This window comes from Mchenga conophoros, linkage group LG16 (assembly GCF_057382185.1).
Source record: "Mchenga conophoros isolate Kocher_MC1m ecotype Shallow Benthic linkage group LG16, M_conophoros_male_GT1.1, whole genome shotgun sequence".
NCBI classification, from domain to species: Eukaryota; Metazoa; Chordata; class Actinopteri; order Cichliformes; family Cichlidae; genus Mchenga; species Mchenga conophoros.
Genome location: NC_140541.1, coordinates 4,484,125 through 4,508,218, shown reverse-complemented (window position 1 = coordinate 4,508,218; position 24,094 = coordinate 4,484,125). Strand labels below are relative to the sequence as shown.

The 24,094-nt window shown below is 41.5% G+C and overlaps 2 protein-coding genes across 8 annotated transcripts in view; one reads left to right on the top strand and one right to left on the bottom strand.

Moving 5' to 3' along the window:
• Positions 1–159: 159 nt before the first annotated feature.
• pknox1.1 (pbx/knotted 1 homeobox 1.1) lies at positions 160–15,934 on the top strand. Of its 7 annotated transcripts, none has more exons than XM_085248721.1 (11): positions 218–285; positions 1,643–1,755; positions 8,223–8,353; positions 9,186–9,357; positions 10,018–10,218; positions 10,411–10,561; positions 10,671–10,768; positions 11,189–11,317; positions 11,406–11,482; positions 12,007–12,158; positions 14,098–15,934. In XM_085248721.1, exons 2-11 carry the CDS (start codon positions 1,705–1,707, stop codon positions 14,277–14,279), a joined length of 1,344 nt encoding a protein of 447 aa, XP_085104847.1. In that variant the 5' UTR covers positions 218–285; positions 1,643–1,704; the 3' UTR covers positions 14,280–15,934. The 7 variants fall into 7 exon arrangements, with proteins under 7 accessions (XP_085104852.1, XP_085104847.1, XP_085104851.1 ...); XM_085248725.1 differs by having other exon boundaries at positions 219–285; positions 10,411–10,528; XM_085248722.1 differs by lacking the exon at positions 218–285 and adding an exon at positions 490–1,193.
• Positions 15,928–24,094, bottom strand: part of tmprss3a (transmembrane serine protease 3a) — a 26,094-nt gene continuing 17,927 nt past the window's right edge. Inside the window, exons 10-14 of the mRNA XM_085248720.1 lie at positions 22,994–23,163; positions 21,994–22,089; positions 21,738–21,880; positions 20,925–21,077; positions 15,928–16,120 (exon numbers count right to left, since the gene is read on the bottom strand). Coding sequence (XP_085104846.1) covers positions 16,091–16,120; positions 20,925–21,077; positions 21,738–21,880; positions 21,994–22,089; positions 22,994–23,163 — 592 coding nt within the window. The 3' untranslated portion in view covers positions 15,928–16,090. The remainder of the gene's footprint in view (positions 16,121–20,924; positions 21,078–21,737; positions 21,881–21,993; positions 22,090–22,993; positions 23,164–24,094) is intronic.

The window sequence follows — 24,094 nt, the reverse complement described above, 5'->3', positions numbered from 1 at the left end:
AAGCACTCAGCAGTCTGTTGTCTTTCACGCATTAGTATGTTGATGATTAAAACGCGTGTATATAAAGGAACGAAGCATAAAGCGAGGGAAGTGAATCGCTTTTGCTAAGACAAAAAAAACAGCAGGGCGCAGGACTCGCAGGCAGCAGAACGTCATGTCTCCGCCCACCTAATACATAATCATGAGTCCTGCGCCCCTGCGTGCCCTTGCGCGATGACGTAACGCAACAACTGCGGGTCCCGATTGCTGCAGCCGCTTGTCAGTGTGACGAAGATTGGCACTCAGGTAAGCTGTCACTCAAAGTCCCTCTTTTTCCGTTCCCTATCAATCAAACAATCTGGGCCGCACGCAAAAATGTCCCGGGGCGAGGAGCGCGGACTTAGTCAGGGCAGCAGAGGGTGTTTTTTAGAGGAAACAGAAGCGGCAGAGCTCTGTGAAGGATAAAAAAAACTGTATACATGGGAGGGGGGGTTAAAAAATATGTCGGCGTTTTGGGGGCTGAGGAGGATTGTGGAAAAGCAAAGGGCGAGCGCTAGAAACGAGGCCCAACACTTTACCACGTAGGGGAGGGGAAGTAGAGGGCAGCTGTCCCCGCTTGATTGATTGACTGAAAAGGGGAGGAATTTAGGATCAACCGGGCTAGCAATCCAATACTTAATAATTTCTTTGCTGCCCAATTATTTCATATAGCTGACAAGAAATATAATTTAATTTTAAATGCATACTGTTAAGCGACCGACGCTGTCTTATTATTTGGTAAAATGGCTTACTTCGTATCAATCCGCAGGAGGGTCTTTTTCTGTACCTGGCTAGATTGGTCAGCTAGCTTGTTTTTTGGCCGCGATTACCTTCGCTAAATATGGCGCTTTGCGTTTTGGTTGCACTACCAACACGAATACACTTTGAAGTTAATACTTAGCTACGTCGAAGACGTTAGCTCGGCCATATGGTTGCTTATTTGACTGAAGCCTAGGTTGGCTTCGTGAACTAGCGCAAATGTGTCGTTTACGTTACTGGATAATTGTTAGCTGTACGAAAACGACCGTTTTCCCAGTCGGGCTGCTTTGTTTACGAGTAACGTTAGTCGGGTTATAGGAGAGTAGGCTAATATTAGCCCAAAGGATTTATTTCACTTTAATGTCCCCTTGCCGCCACGGTTGCCACAGCTAACACGAGCTAAAGGCTAAATCGTGGTGGGTGTGTTAACATCAATTGCAAGACACGCTAAGATATAACATCAGCATTATTATTTGTACAACACCCCTTAGGTTCATGATACCAGCCTCTTCTTGGCTTTTAGAGGTGAGCTGGATAAGCTATATGCAAAGAAGAGTAACGTTGGACCCCGTAGTGTGCTTTCGCTACTAGCACGTATGAAGACAACATTCATATTCAACATATCATTAGCTCCTCTCCATTTCTGTTCTAATATTGACATTTTGTATATATTTTGCATCTTGGTGTTACAAAGGGGAACGGTATTATGTCCATACTTCTGTATTTTACCGTAACAATGCCAACCTAATTAACAAAGCCAGTAACACTGATAATAGTTTAATAATGAAATCAGAACAGTTCTGTCATTTGAAGCTTATGTGCAAACACCTGAGGCAGTCTAACTGAAACTGTGTGTACTGTGTAGGTTGGCCACCAGTCCCTGCACTCTATAATGCCCCAGTGTTTGCAGCATCTGCAGTGAACGTGATGGCAGCCCACTCAGTCTCCATAGATAAGTACCCAAAGGGAGAGCAGCAGGTGGGTGAGAGGGACAAACTTTGCTTGGACCTGCAGGGAGCTATAGTCTGCTCTTTTGAGATACTAGTTAACTAAAGAGAATAAGCACAACAGCAGGACGGGATACTGTTTATAATTGGGACAGCTAAACATTCTAGGCTAAAACTTTGAGTGTTCTGGACTCTGCCTAATAGATAATTTATTTTTAGTGGTGAGAAGTCAGCCTTGGTAGCAGAATAACGTGAACACGCAATCGGTGTCAATGCTGTTACACCAGTTTGAGTAATATATAGACTGTGAGCTTGTCTCTGAAACGCAGTATGGGAGACATCAGTAATGCATTGTAAGCCTCATTTCCTCCTAGTATTTATCTGTATGCATATTTGTAAATTGCTTAAAAAACATCTTTATTTAGGTGCTAAAATTTGTGGGTGTTGAGAGCTAAGAATGAACTATGACTAAGAAGAAATGTTCCTCCCTACGCAGGCAATCATTTTTGGTCTATTTGTGTTCAATCTAAGTCATTGTTGGCTGCAGTCACATGGTTGGGGATGCTCCTTGAAGGGACTGTGTTGCCGGTAGGCAGGCACAGTGTAAAAAGGGAGAAAGACTTTGCTCAATAAAGTATTTTGCAGAGCCTCTGCTCACATTTCAATTCAATTCAGTTTTATTTATAAAGCACCAAATCACAACTACAGTCGCCTCAAGGTGCTTCATATTGTAAGGTAGACCCTACAGTAATACAGAGAAAAACCCAACAATCATATGACCCCCTGTGAGCAAGCACTTTGGTGACAGTGGGAAGGAAAAACTCCCTTTTAACAGGAAGAAACCTCCGGCAGAACCAGGCTCAGGGAGGGGCGGGGCCATCTGCTGTGACTGGTTGGGGTGAGAGAAGGAAGACAGGATAAAGGCATGCTGTGGAAGAGAGACAGAGATTAATAACAAGTATGATTCGGTGCAGAGAGGTCTGTTAACACAGGTGTATAGAAGTTGGGGGAGTGTATTCTCAGTTGTTATTCTTTGGACACCAGAGATGGTAGTGTTTCACTTTCTGGATCATGAGGGTTCTGCCAGACCTATGCACTGGGGACTTAAAAAAATATTTCAGAAAAGGGTTACAACCTAATGAATCTTAATAGCTTTCCATTTCTTTTAACAGTTTGTTTGAAAAAAGTATGGAGATGTTAACAAAGGGAATGGAAGTAGTGACTCTTAGTGGAGGAGTTGTTGATCTCCTGTCTACAGCCCCACAGGATGTAAGCGTGAGCATATCCCATGTGCTTTTTATGTAGCCGGGGTTGTTCAGTTTTAACATCTCTGCTGGTGGTTTTACTGCTCCTCAAGACTCAGGAAATTAAGGCAAATAAAGCCATGTTGGTTTAATTAAAAAGGCACACATCTTACCATACTATAGTTGTATACAACATCTAACATCCTCCTCCTTCATCCTTGCTAATTTGTTAGTTGGATTAGCAGTTAGCACACACACTGTTAGAAGCTTGTTGTTATACACCAGTGTTGCTCATAGTCGAGATGTTTGACTTATTAGTCAGTGTAACTTTGTTATCCTGACTTTAGACAAGAGAAATGACAGCTACATACACACCTCAGAAACACAGTGTTACTGTAATTATCTAAAGATTCAATGTTGCCTTTTGAGATTTTAACATAAAGAGAACTGGAGACTTGCACTCTCTGAGCAGTATAATTTTTTTTCTTTTCATTTAACAACATGACCCAGAGTAGTAGTAGTTTGTTTTTTAAATCAACAGCTGCATTTACTCAGCTAAAAACAAGTGAGGGAGACTATCAGAGCCAACTGGGTCTGGATTCTTGGGTCCAGTGATTTGTAGAAACCTACTATTCTTACAACACAGCTGTCCTGTGCCAGATGTTCGTTTGACCCACTGAGGCAGACATCGTGTCAGAAACATCAGGAGGACTGAGGTTCATTAGAGGGATCAAGAAGAGCTCAGGCTTCAGCATCAGCTCCCTCAAAGGGAAATCTTCAGATCTCCACCGTAGGCCTAAAAGGAGGACAAACCCAGCACTTAAACAGTGTTTCTCAACTTTTACACAATGGTGTTACATTTAGTTCAGTAGAAAATTATTTAAAATCTAAACATATAGTAATCACAGAAGTGTTGCCCTAATATGTACAGAAGCTGAGCACAGCGGACATCATCAGTTTTCTTGAATCCCAAACTGAGTAACTGTTTATGCGCCTAAAGGTAAAGAGGATAACGGTACATATGATACCAATTACATGGATATATAATCCCTTTGACTTTCTTTCATGAACTTCCTCAGTAAGACAGCTGCAGCCTTCACTGACGGTAAATAATCTGGCAGTTTAGCCTTTGTTCTTTTTTAATCAGGTCATTTTTGAGTTACTATAATTTTGCTCCAAAGTTAAATAAGTGAATTTAGCATAAAGAGTGGGCTTATTGGATGATTCGTCTGTCACTGGGTGGTGCTGAGAGCAACTCCTGTAATCAAAGAATCATTGCAGTCAAATGTGAAGTTTATCCTTTAAAGCTCATCCTTTCATTATCCTGACACACTTTGGTTCTGAACGTCTTATATATTTTACAGTCTGCAATTCTGATGACAGCTGACATGCAAAGTGTTTGTTAAAAAACAAAGCTTTATATAGAGCAATACAATAAGCATTAGTTCTTTCCATGGATTTTTAAATTGGATTCAGGTCGTGTGATTGGCTGGCCCTGATGGCAGTTGATTTTTATCAGGAATGTCGGTATATTTTTCCATTCATCCTTCCTTCAGATATATGAAGTGTGCGAGTGCCGTATGCTGGAAAAATGGCCCCACACCATGATGTTCTCACCTCCAAACTTCACTGTCGGTTTGGGGTGTTTGACTTCCAAACATGGTGTGTATTACAGCCAGTGTTGGTCAAGTTACTTGAAAAAAGTAATCAGTAACTAATTACTGATTACAATTCTACTTTTTCTGCATAATCCATCATGCAAAATGTAATCAAATGGAAAAGTCTCTTTTTTTTTTAACTTGTTTTATCAGTTTTAATCTTTTAACTTTATGCATCAAGCAAAAATTAAATTATATGCAACATTCTCTGACTGGAAGAAATTAGTTTAACATTTAAACCTATTTTCTGCACATTCCAGCGCATAAAATAAAATATTTTTTGTGTCTACACTCAGTCTTTCAAAGTAAGTAAGTAAAACACAGCAGAAAATAAATAAAGTCAAAGACTAGTGGTCCTGTTGCTCTATTTTCACCTGTAAAGTAGGAGTGGGGCAGGCGGAGGTTTACCCTGGTGCAGGTGTGCCGCAGCGGTCAGTGGAAGAATCCGCGAGTTTTTGTGAATTTCCCATTACGTCGTTGTGCACTCGGTGCTTGTTTAGGGGTTTTTTTCGCTGTAAAAAGAAGTTTTCTTCCCACGCACAACTGACACTAATGTTTTTGTCACTTTTTATGGAATCAAACTCAAAGTAAGGTCAGTACTTCCACGCTTTAAACGCTGCACGCTCATACTCTCTCCCGCACTCGATATATTATCCACTGTTGATCTGCACACAGCTGTTGTCACGAACGTCGCACTCGCTTACGTCACTGTCTTGAGACATTCTAACGCATTACTGCCCATCTCTGATTACAGTATCCAAAGGTTTCAGTTTTGGTCTCGCCTGACCAGAATATGTTCTCCCAGTATTTCACAGGCTTGTCTAAATGTTGTTTAGTCAGGCTTAAAACACACTTCAACATGCTTTTTCTTCAGCGGTGGAGTCTTGTGTGGTCATTGTGCATACAGGCCAGTCGTACCTGCTAATTCCAGATCTCTTCTCATAATTCTTTTGACTCCTCTATGGGCTCAAATTGTGGTCATAAATATTTTGTACTTGTAAATCAGTTTTGTATGTGTAAAAAAAGATTTGTGTGTGGACTTAGCCAAAGAATACATGTGAAACTCTGCACTCAAGTTTCAAGTTACAAGTACGAATTTTGATCCTATTTTTCTTCCTTTCATCTGATTGGTCAATGTCATGTCAATCACAAATGTAACTATTCAATCAGAAAACAGATGGGTTTGGCTGTCGGAGGGGCGCTTTTTTGAACTGCAGGTCCTTGAAGGGTGATACAGTTTGAAGCTGGAGGATCTCTATATAAATTAGAGATGGCACGATACCACTTTTTTATGTCCGATACCGATATCATAAATTTGGATATCTGCCGATACCGATATGAATCCGATATAGTGTTTTTTAATCAATAAAACTGTTTTTTTAATATCTTGCTGCTTTTTGTATAAGTTCATACTCAAGTTAAAAAAAAAAACAAAAAGCACTAAAGCTATTCTGTTATACCTGTATGCCAAAAATACACTGCACCCAAAATATTTCATAGTTCAGCAACACTGATCAATCTAACAAACTTAAACCTGCTCCATCCTCCCTATTCTGGTATTTTAAAGAGTAAGCAACCTAACTAATAGGGTCCTAAAACTCCCAGCAAAAAAAAAAAAAAAAAAAAAAAAAAAAAGGGAACCACCCACCTCATGATGCTTAATCGACGTAATCAACTTTAATTTGATGCAGTGTGAAAAAAAAATGCACATAAATCAATTATTCTTTTCAAGAATAATTAAATAGATTCAATAGATAAAGTACTATAGCTTACTGGGGTATATTAGACTTAACAGTTACTATATACAGTAATGGACTTCTATACATTTTACATCAGATTAAAACTTTGGGTGTAAGATTCAGATAATTATTTATTAAAAGCTCGACATTTTAAATGAGAATAAGAAAGAAAAGTATGTCTTTGTGCCCCCTTTTCCCTGTTCATGCCCTATCGGCCCCCCTGACTAAACTTTTCTAGATCCGCCCCTGCACAGTTACCAGCCGTCAGCTGTAGAAAAGGATCCTGGTGTAGAAATTAATATTAAATACATTCTAACAGCAGCTTATCAAGCTTAAACGTGCTGCGGTTGTTCAGCCGCTGGTTTCCTCTTTCTGGCGCGAAGTGGGCGATAAACAAAGAAGAGAGACGGACTCGCGACAGAAAAGCCGATCAGCTGATCATTGATCAGTGTCACGATTGAAGTAGCAGCAGGAGAGGGAGGGAGAGAGAGGCAGTCGCTCCATATCGGTTGTTAAGCTTAACACAGGAATGCTTTACAAACATTCAGAGATGAACTTACACACTTGCTTTACTTCTCTCTGGGAAAACTTCCTCGGAGATAAAATGCTGGTTTGGTAGCGAGGCTACAAATACACACAGTCTCTCTATCACGTGAGCATACTGCTCCAACGTTCTAAGGTTATGAGCCGAGTTACGCCATGTCGCAAGTTTTGTGAGGTGCTTTTTTGATATTTAATGGATCGGATTACATTTTTTATTTCTCTCAAATATCCGATCCAGGAGTTTACGTCAGTATCGGACCGATACGTAATATCGGATCGGTCCATCTCTAATATAAATATCTAGCAGCTAGGTCCCCTAACTTTCAGCAGCTGTTGAAAGGATAAAGTTGTGGTATATCTAGTGGTTAGAAATACCATCATTAATTTTGGATTAGTTTAACACAAAGTCAGGGCTGACCCGGGACCATTGCTGTGAATCACAGTGCGCAGCATAAAAGTCCTTTCACATCAGAGGCAGCATGTGCTGCTAATGCTAACTAAAAGCAAAGGATCCAGAATTTGTTACGCTGGCTGGTGAGCTCTGTGGGGTTTTGCAGCAGCTCTACCTGTATTAGATGCACCTGCTCCTTGTCGCTTCTATCTCTGACTTCATGTCCTCTACAAGAGTTTGGTTTTTTTGCTGGTTCTTCAAATGTTCAATAAAACCATGTATGCTAATTCATAACGAAGAAAGCTTTGTAACTATCCCCACCAGTGAAGACTGTCATTTCAAAGCACTTGAATTAATATGTGTAACTGGGTGTAGAAACATGTTCTTTCTGTTAGTCCAGTTTCCTTATTGTCAGTTTGAAACAGCAGGTTGTGGTTATGGAAGGTAAACAGACCTTCTCTCAGTATCTAGACTCTGCCTCCAGTTCCCAAGCAGATACACCCAAATTTCTCTAACTGTTGCTGCTAATCAGACTTCTAAGAAAGGTGACTCCTTGAACCCAAATCAACATGAGTAGTAGTAATGGCAGTACTAGTACTAGTAATCTGAGGTGAACTTCTTTTGTTTTTGTTTGAGCCCTGCCCCATTTGCTAACAGAGAGGGTGGGCTTTATGACCTGTACTGCAGCCTCACACCAGGGGGCAGTAGATACTTTTTGAGGAGCTGTCAGGTCGTCCAGGTTTTCTGTAGTCATTTGTTAGTAACTTGTGGATCTCAGAAAGTAGTCGTTTTGCTTGAAAATTCCTATGACTTTGAAAAGGAGTGCTATTAAAATGAAGCCACACGCTGTCACATGTCATCTTTGTCTTGAACGCTTCGTGCTGTAATTGTCTGTTTCTTGTCTGTTCTCACCTTCCTTGCAGATGCAAGGCATCATAAAGGTAGACAGTGATTCGGAGCAGAAGTTTATGGAGGGTACGTTGGGAGAGGTGCCCAGCCCGGCACCAACAGAGCCACAGACACCCATGGACGCTGACAAGGCATCCATATATCGGTAGGAGTGTATGTTTGTTTAAATAGAAATAGAAAATCAGACATTCTCAACAGTAACAGTATATGCAAGCTGTTTAATTAAAATTAAATCAAACTATATATGAACAAAAGTTTGCACATGCATATTTCCTCTGGAGAAGGAAGCTTCTCCACCACTGCTCTCTCTCACACCTCTTTTTCTCTTCATCCTCACCTCCAAACTGACTTCCTGAACTGAAGTCAAATCTTTAATACATGAAAACGTGCATAGACATGATTATTTATTCCAAATGTTGTCCTAATTACATATCGTCAGCAGATTAGACTTGTAACCCTGCTGCCCCCTGATCGCTTACAATGAGCATCATGTTAGCTTATAACCATTGTTGTTTAGGCAGCAACAGTTGGTTATAAGCTAACATTATGTCAGCTGATGTTAGGCTAGTGTCCTAAAAGGGTCCAGACAAAGAGTTTGGTTACATCCTCACATCAAATGAGAGTTTATTTTCCAAGTGTTAGAGTCCAACAACGTGAGCTCCACTTCGAAGAAAGTTTCACCAAGTTCAGGATATCCTCCACACCTCACCTGAGGAGGGAAGCAGGTTGAACGGTTGAAAGAGTTTAGGACTGTGTGTGTATGTATTTGTGTGTGTAAATATACATATATTAAATGTCTGATGTCAACACAGAGTTCTGATTCATTTAGGTCTCATGTCCTGCTGCTAATACTTTTTTTGTTTTTCCCCGTCCTTGTGGATTTTCCAAGTTCTTACTGATGAAGCTTGAAGTGATCCTTTTTCTGTGTGTGTGTGTGTGTGTGTGTGTGTGTGTGTGTGTGTGTGTGTCTTTCGTAGGCATCCTCTGTTCCCTCTGTTGGCCCTGCTGTTTGAGAAGTGTGAGCAGTCCACGCTGAGCTCTGATTGCATCACCTCAGCGAGCTTTGATGTGGACATTGAGAATTTTGTCCGTAATCAAGAGAAGGAGGGGAAGCCTTTCTTCAGTGAAGACCCTGAACTTGACAACTTGGTGAGACATTGTTGCTTCAGAAAGCTAAACCTTATTTCACAGCATTTATGTTTGTACATGCAGAGGGCTGTGTAACCTATCCGAACACGCTTGCATATTGTCTTCCAAACAACCAACAACTTGGAGCTCAGCAGGGATGTCGATACACCGATTGGTTGAAAAGAAAGGGAGTGACAGAAGGTCAACACAAACCACAAAAACTAAACTATAATAAAAGATAATCAAGAACAGCATGAAAGGCTTTAGTGGACACTTTTCATTGTTTTCACTTCAGCTCTTTGTTTGTTGATTTCACTTCTCTCTGAAGGGCCAGCAACAGTAGAAGCCCACAGACTTTTGTGACAGTAAATGGCTACAGGGGCCAGAATCGGCCTGTTAAAGACAGCCCACGGGATGGCTTTGGAAATGTGAAGGAGGGCATAAATTTGAGACTTTTTTAGGTGTATTTTCCTTCTGAGAAAGACCTTGTGCTACAACAAATAAGTAGTAATTAAATCTTCACAGGGTGGCATCGTGCTGTATTGTAATTCTGTGCTGTGATCGGAAGCGACTGTCATAACTGGACCTGACCTTTGACCTCCCTGTAATACCCTCAGGTAAACATTTGTTAAACAGAAAGATGTTGAGCCTAAGAACTCTTTCCATTCCTTCTATCTGAAGATGGTGAAAGCCATCCAGGTGCTGCGGATCCACCTGCTGGAGCTGGAGAAGGTGAGCGACCTGTGCAAGGACTTTTGCAGTCGCTACATCGCCTGCCTCAAGACTAAGATGAACAGTGAGACTCTGCTGAGTGGTGACCCGGGAAGCCCATACTCGCCTGTACAAGGCCAGGCCCAGAGCTTCTCACCCACCAAGTCTCAGGTATGCAGTGTAGGTGAACTGCAGGCGTCACCACCAAATGCCTCAGGTGAAGAGTTAGCTACCACTGATCAGTGCCCCTGCTGGGGTATATTAGCCAGCTAAATGGGAATACTTTAAAAATGGCGTTATAAGAGTTAGCAGCATGGAAGACATACATGCGCCTACTTTATGTATGCATGCTCTATTACACAGACCCCCAGCTCCATATCAGGGACCATTAGTCCCCAGGGTCAAATTGTAGTTCCAGCATCGGCCCTGCAGCAAGGAAACGTTACTGTGACAACTGTCAACCCCACCCAGGTGGTCGCAGGTATGTCATCTTGGCGTACGACCCCTTCCTCAGGTACTGCACTAATGACTGTAGCCCAGATATTCACATGTACCAACAGGACTCTGATTGAGTCTTCTGCACTCAGCTGAGCAGGTTAGAAAATTGTGTGTTTGTATTTCAGGCGGGACTGTGTACCAGCCAGTCACAGTTGTAACTCCTCAGGGCCAGGTGGTAACACAGGCTCTTTCTCCCGGGACAATACGCGTCCAGAACAATCAGGTAATACATCTGTCTATGTTGCTGCCGTGCTATTAAGTGGAATCCCTGTCATTGAATTTTACTGCTCCCACTTGTGGTTCCTAGAGTATTTAAAAGTAGAATGAGAGGCAGAGTAAAAGTTAATTGAACTAAATGAAGACAAGCTTAGAGGTGTTGGAGGGCTTCATGTTGTAACTTTGTTCTATAACAATGTAACAACAACCTTTGCTGCGTATTGACTATGGCAGATAATGTGTTGTCTGCTCCTAATATCAAATGGTGTAGCTTTTTAAGATCGGTGCTCTGTCATTAAGGGCAAATAATTCAAAATTAGAGCTGAGGTCCTTGGTTAAATGATGTGGAACAGTATTGTAATTTAACATAACCTTTCATTCTGTTGAGATAATTAAAAGATGGCTAAACAAACATCTGTGTACTCAGCTTCAGCTGCAGTTTCACCAGGACTTGAACCTCTTTAGTCATGAGGACAACTCAACCAAGAACAAGCGCGGCGTTCTTCCAAAGCATGCCACAAATGTCATGCGCTCATGGCTCTTCCAGCACATCGGGGTGAGTCTCTGTGCATAAATCATCTGCCTGTATAGAACTCAAGTCCTTACAAAATAGTGATGCATTTCAACCCTGTTCTGTTGTGCAGCATCCGTATCCCACAGAGGATGAAAAGAAGCAGATTGCTACTCAAACAAACCTGACACTTCTGCAGGTCAACAACTGGTGAGTTGCTCTTTACCCAAGAAAATACTAACTACATCACTATTTACAGTCATGTTTGTGATGGCAGGCAATTTTCCACTAATTGTTGTAGTATAATTGGTCAGCCAGGTAATTGTGCAGGGCTTCCTGCGATAAGCTGAGGGTTTCTTCTTTGCTCATCTCGTTTCACTTTTCACTGATGAAACTCTGACTTGTTCCCATAGTTTGCCATTTGACCTCTCTGCTTTTTTGCCTAATGAAAACAAAACAAAAAAGATGACATTTAACTTTGCCCTAAGTTAATAACTGCAACTTCTTTAAGTAAAGGTGGGAAGTGTCACCTTTTTAGCTAAGTTTAAGGAGGTTACGGTGTATTTAATATGTACAGGACATCAGACAGTTCCTATTCTTTGTGTCCTTTGAGTCAGGGTGTGTAAAATCCAGCTAACCATACAGCTGTCCATACCTGACAGTGAGCCTAATCAGCACCTGTTAGCATTTGAAGTGCAAAGGTCTGTACAGCCAGCATCACCCTGTGTCTGCAGGTTTATAAATGCACGGAGACGGATCCTGCAGCCCATGTTGGATGCCAGCTCTTCAGAGACACCCAAAGCCAAGAAAAAGACACCTCAAAACCGGCCACTGCAGCGCTTCTGGCCTGATTCCATCGCAGCAGGAGGAGGGGCCATGCCTGATGGTAGGCAGCACAACACCGTATCGAGATGCTTTCGTTGTTGTACTTGGCCCATATATTAGAGTTAATGCAGAGAAACAAACACTAGTCAATGTAGTGATACCAGCAGACTTCCTGTCCGCTGCTGCTGCTGCTGCTTAACAAACTGTTGTTCTAGTTTGGCAACAAATGTCATCACTGTATCACAAATGTTGCTGCTTTTAACAAATTGCTGACAATGTCACTAGGACTGCAACATTTCACAACTTGATTGTTTAAAAATCCTCGACACAAATGGTTTGATTCAATGCTTTAATGTACAGCTCTGTAGCACTCAGGTGTCACTATTAAGTAGCTTAATGTGGAAAGCACAGAGGAGTTGGTACTGTTACAGAGACGGTGCACTCAGGTAGAGAAAAAAAGATTTTTCCAGCATCCAAAACAACAGTGCTGTCGCTATGACAGGAAGTTTTACTAGGAAAAAGCTGGCAGGAGTTCTTGAACAAACCACCTGATCAACAAGCTCCAGCATGAAGAACAGTGAACTTTGTAAGCTGCTCTGGCCACCCCCGTTTGTTTTACACAGCAAAAAAATCTGGACTACAGACATTAAACAGATGAACTAAAGACTCACTGCTGCTCTAATTTGGTGGTCCAACTTAAAACCAAGGTCAGTAACAACAGGTTTAAAATAGATTTCCAGAGGTCCCAAATCTACAGAGGACGACTTGCAGGGACCACTAGGTCCAAACACCAACAACTCTGTTTTATTTTCATTAAAATTTAAAAAGTTTAGAGCCAACCAAGCTTTAATGTCATCTAGACATGTCAAGAGAGGTTTTATGGAGATGCCACCTTTCTGCTTCAGTGGCAAATAAACTTGGCAGTCATCGGCATAACAATGAACTGCGATCCCATGCCTTCTAAGGGTGGAACCCAGAGGCAATAGATACAATAAAAAGAGCAGAGGCCCTAAGATTGAACCCTGTGTCCCACAGGCCGCATGACAGAGGAGCAGAAGATGATTCGGAACCGAGAAGGCTGACAGAGAAAGTTTCTCTAAAACCTTGGAGACTAAAGGCAGCTTGGAAATAGGCCTATAGTTCACTTAAACTGTGTGATCAAGGCCAGGTTTCTTAAGCAGTGGCTGCACTACTGCATGCTTGAAATTTGCAGGAACCACACCAGAAGGCAGACTGCTATTAATAATTTCAAGGACATACTGTCATATACTAGGAAAAATTTCTTTAAAAAATTGTGGAGGAAAAGGATCCCGAGGGGAACCTGTGGGCTTAATATGGCGAACCACAGCCTCTAAAGTGGAGAGCGTCACAAGCTCAAACTGAGTGAAAACAGCAGTGCGAGGGACAGAGACAGAGGGTCAGAGTCAGGAGCTGTGATAAGAACCCTGGTGGTGACAACCTTTACAATAAAAAAGTTAAAAAATCATTGCAAATATCAGGAGAAACTTCCAAACAGACATTCAATGGAGTATTTAGAACAGTGTCAATGGTCCTAAATAACACACGTGGGTTATGACCGTTGTAGCAGGAACAAACTTGGCAATGACAGACGAGCAGCCACACACACCGGCGCCATCTTGTCAATCCCAACTTAGTCTGATACAGTTTGAGTTTAAACAAAGATGCTGAAGGCTCACAGCAGCTCTTCTACTTCATATAGTGAGATGAAAGAGGACATGAGGTGTAACAGACCATATTTATTTCAAGGCTGCAAGGCAGATTGAAACAAATACAGTTTTAATTCAACAAAAACAAAACTGTAAGATCATATGTGTGTTTTACATGATACAGCAGAATAAAAGCACACAAGGCAAACGTTTGTCATTTCCTGGAAAACAACGAGACATGTTCGTGACTCGTGTCGGGAGTTTCCAGCCACAGCTTTTCCCTTCTGACTTTTTTGGTAATAAGCTTTTAAAAAAACTGTCTCAATATTTTAGGTACAATGGTGACGATGAACGTGGAGGGTCTGCAGAGCCTGACATCAGACGGTGCCACGCTGGCAGTACAGCAGGTGATGCTGGGAGGCCACAGTGAAGACGAGTCGGGGGACAGCGGAGATGAGGACAATGACGCGGACATGGCGGGGCTGGGCCTGGACAATAGCAACTCATTGCAGTAGAGGACAAGCACCGCCCACACGCAGAGGACACACAAAATGAGTTCGACAGAACAGAGGTGCGTCCGTTTGATTTCCACAGAGCACAGGACACACTGGGATGGACCCTGCACTCTTCCAAGCCTCCACCCTGCTGAACGGCGGTTGTTGCTGCACGTGTATGTCAGGAGTGTCATTTCACAAACAGTTTTTTATTGTATAAATGATGTAGGTGAGTGCACTTTTTGTATATTTAAGCTCAAAAAGATGAAATCAAACTGAAAAAAACAAGTGTTAAAAACACCTGAGACAAGTTTGTATACTCCGTTAATAAACGTTGACTTTTTTTGTCCCCGCCCCCGTCCCCCCCTGCTCCCAGCTAGATTGTCATTTTGGATGAGACCACTTCTGTCTTGTTCTTGTGTCTCTGGTTTGTCTTGACTTTTGCATGCTTGTGTTTTAAGTAGACGTGTGTGCTCTTATGACTGACTCCATGGCTCACACTGCCCCCTGCAGGCAGAGTAGAGCACAGGTGGAGAGATTAAAAGTAAATTAGAGGAGAGATGCTTATTTTTCTATACAAACATATGAAATGAGTGTTTTTTTTTGTTTGTTTGTTTTTTGGTTTCATTTTTGTGTTCTCCTGTTTTGTAAGAAATATTTATGTACAGATTCATAATAAATGCTGTGACCCTGTTTTCCAGGGTTCTTTTGAAGTTTTCTAAAAAACAGAAAAAGGAATTGAATGCTGATGAAAATTACTATTTAAATTGGTTTTAAGCTTAAAATATTAACAAGGCCTTATCTGTGTTCTTTTCTAAAATAAATCTTACCAAGAAGCACAAAAAGGAAGTATGACCCTTGGAGAAATTGGCCAAAAAGACACTAAACAGTGGAACACTTGTGGCTCCTTAAAGCATATTTTTACTTTGTGTACTGCAGTATCACAGGAACCCTCTCCAGCAGCAAAGCGACTGCAGCGTTCCCGTCTTTGTTTGGCCCACAATGTGTATACCATACATTGTCTTTTAACCATTTTACAGTAGTAGCATAGGTGTCACTTTCTAAAATGCACAATCCAGAACACTATGCTAACCACACAATCAGGAGGGGTTACGGACTCCATCAATAAGAAGCAGTGGACTTTTTGCACGCATTTAGCTTTTATTTTATGTACACGCTACATACATGCTGTTGCATTGAAAACAGAGCAGCTGGAAACTTGGAGTCATTGCCCTCCTGAAGGAATGATCCCCAAGGGCTGCAGCTGCGACCATGACCCCCCGCCCCACTACACACACACACACACACACACACACACACACACACACACACACACACACACACACACACACACACACACACAGTGAAGGATCTGAAAGCTCCATCAGTTTGACATTACTGCACATAATGGGGTGCCTCTTGTTTAAATAACTGTAATGCTGTACTGTAAAACAGTTGTTTGTAAGTAGTTGCAGTAACTTGGTTTTTATCCTTCTTGTAAAGTTAACTTTGTTCATTTGATTCAGCCTGAGGGTTTAATGGCTACGCGTTGCCCTCGCTGAACTCTGTCACCTCTGTCTAGCTTTTTATGAAGCATTCACTTTTCTCTTGTACTTCTCGCTCGTCTGTTTTGCCTTAGAGCTTTCTATTTTGGAATAAATGATGCCTAACTCTGCTGTCCACTGTCTCTTTACTCTTTTTCCGTCATGTTCTCCACCAGACAGGACTGCTTCAAAGTCTCTGTGATAATGTGTACAGTTTGTCTCTACAGGTACTTGTTGCCAAATGTGGAGACATGTGGATAGTCCGGTGAGAAGTCACTGTGGGGGGATTCAGTTTCCTGTTTTCAGAGCCTCTTCTTTCTGAAATGTACAGAGATGCTTATTAATACATAAAATGCACTCGATATGTTTTAAAACATGCAGTTTTATCTTTACTCCAGGCTGCAGTGCTCAATTTGAAATCCTTGTGGCTTTGCACAAATGTTAACCATGTTCCTAAACACCAAGGATCACAGACCTTAATGGCTGTTGTTCTGAGGTCTGTACTCGTGAAGACATTTGAGCGTCTGGTACTATATCATCTCAGATCCATCACTGACCCTCATGTGGACCTCCTTTTCACTTACAGAGCCAGCAGGTCAGTAGGTGATGCTGTTAACATGGGACTGCACTGGAACCTATGCAAGTGACATTTCTTAGTATTGCTTTGAATACAATCATCCCGCCTCTGCTGCAGGACAAGCTCCCCAGCTGATTCTTCCTGCTCCCACCTGCACTTCCTGTCTGACAGCAGGCAGCATACGAGACTGGGCAGGCACGTCTCAGACTTCCAGTGCATCAGGGCTGTGTACTTTCTCCTCTGCTCTTCTGCCTGTACACAGGGTTCGTACGGGTGCTTGAAATCCTTGAAAATGCTTGAATTTTAATGTTGTCTTTTCAAGGTGGAAGTATAGCTGTATTTCATTCACCACAAATAACTATCTGATTGAATAGTTTTCTTATCAGATAGAGAAATAAAATGAGTCGCAAAATGTAAAAGCAAATTTTCCCCGCCTGGCTGCCTTGCGTCTGTTTCAACGTGTGACCCCGCCCCTCCCTCGGACAGTCGGGGATGAGTGCGCTAACATACCTGTAGGCCGCTGTTTTAATGAGTGTTTGATGGAAAACAACAATGGTGGAGTTTGCGCTCTCCAGTCGCATGATAGGTGAGTCCTAGTAAATAATTTTCCAGTACGTGTACGTTACACATGCTATTTTTTAAAATTATGATTATTATTACTATTAATACAACAGTGGCGTTTACTCCGGGAAGAAACGGTAAAAACGGCGTTTTCTAAGGAGAGCGCTAGCAGACACGCTTTGCTTGTGAGTGAAAAAAGAAAAGGAAAATACACACTACTTCCCTATTGGTGGAAAAATATACCACGTCGACCAATCAAAAAATGATATGGCAACATGTGGCATCTGGTTGTTTGGGAAGAGGGGGAAGTTTTAGGAGTGACCGGCAAGAGAGAGTTTTGATACATGAGACATTTGTGACGTTTACCGTGTTTGGAGTCTCAAGTTAGTGTGTTGTCTTGTGTAGTTAGTGTGTAGTGTAGTCGTTGTTTTGTTTTGTGTGTCAGTTCTACAAGTGATTGTCACAGTTGCTGCAAAAAAGGCAGATTGCAGTGTAAACGCTGAGTGACACACCTGCTGTCAGACCTGCAGGTTTATCCCTGTGCTGTTCTCATCTGTGTTATAGTGACACAAACTATTTTTTGGAGTTGCATAAATAATTTGTGTGCCTTCTTCTTTGATGCAGAACAGCTGATTGTTCTGTAAATAGTTTTAAAGGGTTATATAAAAAACGTCTGAGCCTTGGCTGCATTTTTAGGTAAATACTTTGTTTGCAAAACTTGTGCATATTTTTTAAAAATGTACAATTTCTATTTGCATTTCAAGTTATGAAAATGATTCATTAAACATGCTTCTGGTTTTTACAGTCAAAAATATCACTTTCTACTCTTATTTTAAATTTTGTCTGAATTTAGATAAATTGTGCTGATACAGTTTGTCAAAATGAGTAAACAACAGATTGGCAAGATAAACAGTTTTTAAAGGTGAAATATAGAGGCCAAATCAAAAGTAGTCATAAACGGCCAATTGTACCCTGGACCCCAGAGGGTTAGAGGCTAAAAGCAAAGTTGTCACCAAGTACTGTTTATATTTGTGTGTATAGCTGCAGCTTTTTTGAGTATTAACTTGGTGCCTTTGGGTGAAATAATGGTAATATGAGTGATCCATATGGTCACAAAGAATAGCCTCTTGTTTCTGTGCCACCAAAGTTCCCCGGCTTTCATTCAAAATGTGTTTATCGTCAGCACCGACACATTAAACTACTTAAACATTATAAATGTCTTCAAGCTCACACTGAGGCCTGTGGGGCACAATCAGCCACTGAGACAGTTCACACATTTATATGTGTATTTGTATATGAATATTTCATATTTTAAGGCTGCCTGTTTAAGGCAGATGAACAAAATACACTGGATTTGTACAAAATAATATCACAGATGATAAATTAAATAGATTTTAAGTGGATGCTTGTGCATCCTTAAAGTCTTATATGTTGAATTGAACTATGTGATCTGTTCAAAGCCTCCCAGTCAGTGCTGTTCTCCATGCCTGTCTGACTGTGCATGATGTTATTAGCACAAACACTTTAAAGGTGACGTTTAGGACTTCAGCAATAATACAGACAGCAATGTAGTTAGCAGTAAAACAGTTAGTTTTATTGGGAATTACCTTAAAAAACAAACAAACATCTGTCTCCTATTTTTTTGTCACACAGGAAAGAAGCATCAATATCTGATGAGAAGACTTATTTATTCTTTTTTTGGGGGGGGGGTCAACAGGAGATGAATATCTCTAACAAGTTGATTTGTTCACATTTTCACATCTTAATTTTTAAGTGAAATGTGCATTTTGAGTTTATACACGATGTATATAAGGCGACCGTTTCCATTTGCAGTATTTTTGTATGGTGCGTTTTTCTATGTCTTAACAAAAGGGGAACAAAGGTGTTTAAGTTCACCTAGGATGATTTGTCTTAATTTTCACATGGTCTTTATGAGGTGATGTGAATTGAAACATGCATTCTTTTTTTTTGGCGGGGAGGGGGGGGAATGTGCTGCAAAAGTTTGAAAAGGGACCTTGAAAGTGCTTGAATTTGACCCTGAAAAAGGCGTATGAACCCTGTGTAAGACAGTGAAGTCCTTACACTTACACTTTAATTGGCTGCAATCTGCCTTCCCTACAAGACCTATTTAGGGATTTATCTACCTTTAAAAGCAGGGTCAGACCATCCGCAGCTCTTATTACGCTGCCTTGACGATGTCAAAAAGTGGTTGTCATTAAATTTTTTAAAGCTAAATGAAAATAAAACTCAGGTTGTCATTTTTGGAAACTTAATCATATCGACAGCACTCTGGGCCTCCTTTCCTCGTATTGTAAAACACATGTAAAAAACCTCGGTGTCTATATTGATGGTTCTTTTAAATTGAATAAGCAGGTGAGTGCAGTAGTTCAGTCCTGCTTCTTTCAGTTAACGCAGCTAGCCAAGGTAAAGCCATACCTCCCGGCTAACATCTTTGAGCGTGTTATTCACCTTTCCCTTACTTGCAGATGAGACTACTGCAATTCATTGTATTATGGTCTAGATCAGGCCACCATCCATCGTCTTCAGATGGTTCAAAATGCAGCTGCTCGCCTGCTAACTGGTACCAAACGGAGAGAGCATATAACCCCAGTTTTAGCTTCTTTACACTGGCTTCCTGTCTCCTACAGGATCCAATTTAAACTTTTACTTTTTGTTTTTAAGTCACTTAACGCCCGAGCCCCTCCTTACCTGTCTGAGCTCCTCTGTGCTTATGCTCCAGGAAAAACCATGAGGTCTAGCTCAGAATTAATGTTGTCCATCCCACAGACTAATCTCAAATCTCGTGGTGATAGATCCTTCTCTGTGGCAGGTCCCAGACTTTGGAATAGTCTCCCCTTAAATATTAGATCTGCACAAACACTTGAGCAATTTAAATCATTAATAAAGACACATTTTTATGCCCTGGCTTTTAACACACTATGACCCAAGCATTTTGATCTTATTTGAAATAGTTTTAGTTATTGTTTTAATTCTTTTATAGTCCTATTATTCTTTTATATTGTTATTGTATTACATTGCTGCTTTTTAATGCTACTTTTATATTGTTAAGCACTCTGTGCAGCATCGGCTTTTTGAAATGTGCTCTATAAATAAATTTGACCTTGACCTTGACCTGCACACCTCCAGGACACTGAAACGGGCGAAGAAGATTGCTGCCACTTTGCATATCATGCCGTACCTTATATATACCTTGCATACATATTTCTTCATTTCTAATTTGTGATCTATATCTGTAGGTAGTTAGTATATATTCTCTTTGTGTGTATTTCTTTTTCATATTTGTAATATTTACATAGAAATGTACCATATATTCTATCTCTGTACCACAACAAACAGTGGTACAGAGATAGAATATAACAACGACAAATTCCTTGCTTGTGTTCAAACTTCGCAATGATAGTGATTCAGTTTCTAAATATAGCGTTGTGGTGGAATTAAGGCACGACGGGACCACAGATCCATGTTTTCTTTATTTAACATTTGCATCACAACCACCACCAACCCCTGAGTCCCCGTGTTTTAACACGGCGGGCGTGATTGCGGATGCCGTACAGGTGCGTCCGCACGGCACCGCAGACCACGCCCCACCACAAGCGTCTTAAACATTAACATGAGAAGTAATTGCATCTTTGTATATGCATGTTGCAAACTTTGAATAAGTTATGTGGATGATGACATCTGATGCATACATTTTTGCATTTTCATTGCATAATAAAACGCTTTGTGTATCTGTTCACAAGCTAATCAAAACGCACGGACTAAACCCGCTATGTGTGTAAAGACATTTAAACCAGTTGCGCGTAGATGAGCCTCAAGAATGCTGCATGTGCATTAATAGTAATATTACATTCATAATCAGTCTGAATCCATTTTTAGACATTGTCTGCTGGATGTGACAGACAGGATTAGTACTTGACTCAAGTCAAGATTTGCTACATCGGGACCTTAAATATGGACACTGACCTCCATCTGTTTGTGGATCCAGCTGAGAGCGAGTGTGATGCGGGTGTAAACGCCCGGCTTGTTTATGTGAGCACAGCCAATGCCCCAACTGGTTGCTCCCACTAGCTTCCACACAGACGAGTCCTCACAGGCAAGCGGACCGCCGCTGTCCCCCTGGAAACACCAGATAGGTGAAAACATACATACGCCCCTTTTCCATTATTACCTAATCATGTCGACTTGCCACGGATTGTGTCATGTATTTAATATATAATCTTAGTGCTTATTGTCTGATTATATTGTTTTATGTATGCCAGACCCAGATGAGAACTATGTTAAGGGTGACAGGTTGCCCTGGCAACAGACTTTAGAAAGAGGAAGTGCAAAGCTGCACCGGAAATTTGACACAAAGAAAAGAGGAACTATATAATGTTTGTATCGAAACTGGGTGTGACGTGCTGCAAAATATAGCAAGACGGGGTGCTGATGCCTCAGACTTGGGCTGGCGTGTTTGTGTGTCTGCTCAGTCTCCATTTTCCGGAAAATGTAAAATTAAAGATCATTTTTTGAGTTAGACCACTTTGAGCCGTGTCTTTCTTTGCTGTTAGAGAATACAAAGAACGGAATTTAATAATAGACTCGACTCGACTCGGATCGACTGGTTTGCCATTACAACCCTTGTACCTTGTTTGCGTGCTTGTGGTCATAGCAACGCGTACAGTAGTTTAAATCTGTGCTCTGTCATTCTCCCTTTCAGACTCTCATCTGTGCAATCCACCTCCTCCCCATAAAACTAATATATCTCATTTTAGTGCAAAAGGAAACTAGCTCTACCTGACAGGAGTCAATTCCACCTTCCAGGTATCCTGCACAGATCATCCAGGAGGAGATTAAGCCCTTGTAAACCTCTGGTTTGTTGCAGTTCTGGTTGGAGATAAGTGGTACCACAGCTGAGCGCAGAACAACACTAGTGTCTCCTGTTAAAAAGAAGAATTTCAACCATATAAATGTGGCCCCATCCCCACAAAAACACCCTAAACAACACCTAACTAAACAGAATACAAAATAAGCTTTAGATGTCTACACTCACCATCTTCCTCTGTTGCACCCCAACCAGAGATCCAGCACAAGGTGCCCTCCTTAAACTCCTCTCCATGGCTGGGCAGGCAGATGGGCTGCACAGAGCCTGCAGGGAAAAGTGTTACTGATACATGTCAGACTTATTCATACAATCTGATCTATGGGACTCCAAGGTCAGGAAGAAAATATCCTAGGAGAGAAAGTAAAGCAGAATGGTAAATGGTAAATGGCCTGTATTTATATAGCGCTTTACTAGTCCCTAAGGACCCCAAAGCGCTTTACATATCCAGTCATCCACCCATTCACACACACATTCGCACACTGGTGATGGCAAGCTACATTGTAACCACAGCCACCCTGGGGCGCACTGACAGAGGCGCCCCAGGGTGGCTGTGGTTAGGGAAGAGAGTGGAAGAGAGTGAAAGATCCCTAAACAGGACTGAAAGGAAGATTATCTGATAGCTGTCACGTATTTTAAGTTTGCCAGACACGGAACGATCTTTGATGCAGTGCACTATGCAGTTTATAGGTCTAAAAGTACAATATGGGAAAAAAATAAGGCCGTCAATAATTTAGATTTACCAGTGAACCGAGAACGTACACCAACTCATGGGGCAACTGGTGTTCAGTGTGCAATCACTGTTGGGAACCCATTTGAAGTGGGATGTGTTCTGATATGTGCTTTTCTATGTAGTAAAATCTATACTAATAAGGATGCATTTACTGTTGTATGTAGTAAAATGTATTTGCATAGCCATGCTCATTGTTCGCTTGCAGTATGTGCTGAAGACATTCTAACAAAGATGCACTTACAGGAATATGAAGTAAACTACAAAGAATGTGAATAACAAAAGTAGTAAATCTGCCTGGTCTGGGGATTGAACTGCATCCTGTGAGTCTGCCAATGAAGACACCTGGATCACTCTAGCTTTGGCTATAAATAATGAGTGTTAGGGAGTGTTGTCAAGGAAAAAAGTTGTAGCGAATGAGAGGTTGAAGGATACTAATACCATTAACTTCAAGTTGCTTGGCCAGTTTCATCAGTGCGATGTCATAGTCGAGTCCTTTTTGTCGGTAACGATTATGGTATACGATTTTCTCAACAGCCAAAGCCTGGGCCCCGTGAAGCGGCTGCTCTGTCAGTCCCACATAGACCGCCCACATGGAGGAGTTTACAAACCTGAGCACAAACAGCAAGAAAAGATCCGGGGGGTGGGGGGGACAAAACGGAAAAAAGACATGAGCACACAACAAATAGGGTAGGCTCAGTCTGTCCCAGTCGTTCCATCAGCCTCAGTGTGATCTTATAAGTGCGGCAAAGTGTGAACAATAACAGATGATAACTGAGAAAAGCTTACGTCAATCTAAAATGTTCCTGATGTTTGCATTTAATAAATAAACATACTGAACGTGACCTCAGCCGTTGTTGGCCAGCAGCGTGGTACATTGACTTGTTCTTATAGAGCCTTTCTGCTCTACCTGTACACTCAAAGCATTTTAGACAACATCAGTCATACTCTGATGGCTTCATCAGAGAGCAACTTTGGAAATGATCAGTAGCTTGCCCACAAGTTTTTGGCAAGCAGGCTGGAACAGTCACCAAAATAGCAACCCTCTGATTAGCAGATGAGCTGCTCTACCTCCTGAGCTACAGCCACTCAGCGTGGAAATTATGTTACTGAAAACAGAGTAGAAGGAGAGGAGGAAAACCTGTTTGAGATAGAGAAAGAAAAGGAAACATTGGAGAAAGGAGGAAAGAATCAGGGCTATGACTGGTAAATAGAGCGAGCTGGCTGATATGGGAGGCAGAGCCTTCAGTTTTCAGGCGCCTCTTCTGTGGAACCAGCTTCCAGTTTGGATTCAGGAGACAGACACTATCTCTACTTTTAAGATCAGGCTTCAAACTTTCCTTTTTGCTAAAGCATATAGTTAGGGCTGGACCAGGTGACCCTGAATCCTCTGGAAAAGGAAAAAGTTTTTCCTTTCCAGTCACCTTTCTCACTCACTATGTATTAACAGACCTCTCTGCATTCAATCATATCTGTTATTAACCTCTGTCTCTCTTCCGCAGCATGTCTTTATCCTGTCTTCCTTCTCTCACCCCAACCAAT

Coding starts and splice junctions, on each gene's coding strand:
- pknox1.1 (XM_085248721.1), top strand. CDS start 1,705: ATGGCAGCCCACTCAGTCTCCATAGATAAGTACCCAAAGGGAGAGCAG. Junction 9,358..10,017: donor ACCCTGAACTTGACAACTTG/GTGAGACATTGT, acceptor TTCTATCTGAAG/ATGGTGAAAGCCATCCAGGT. Junction 10,562..10,670: donor GCGTACGACCCCTTCCTCAG/GTACTGCACTAA, acceptor TTTGTATTTCAG/GCGGGACTGTGTACCAGCCA.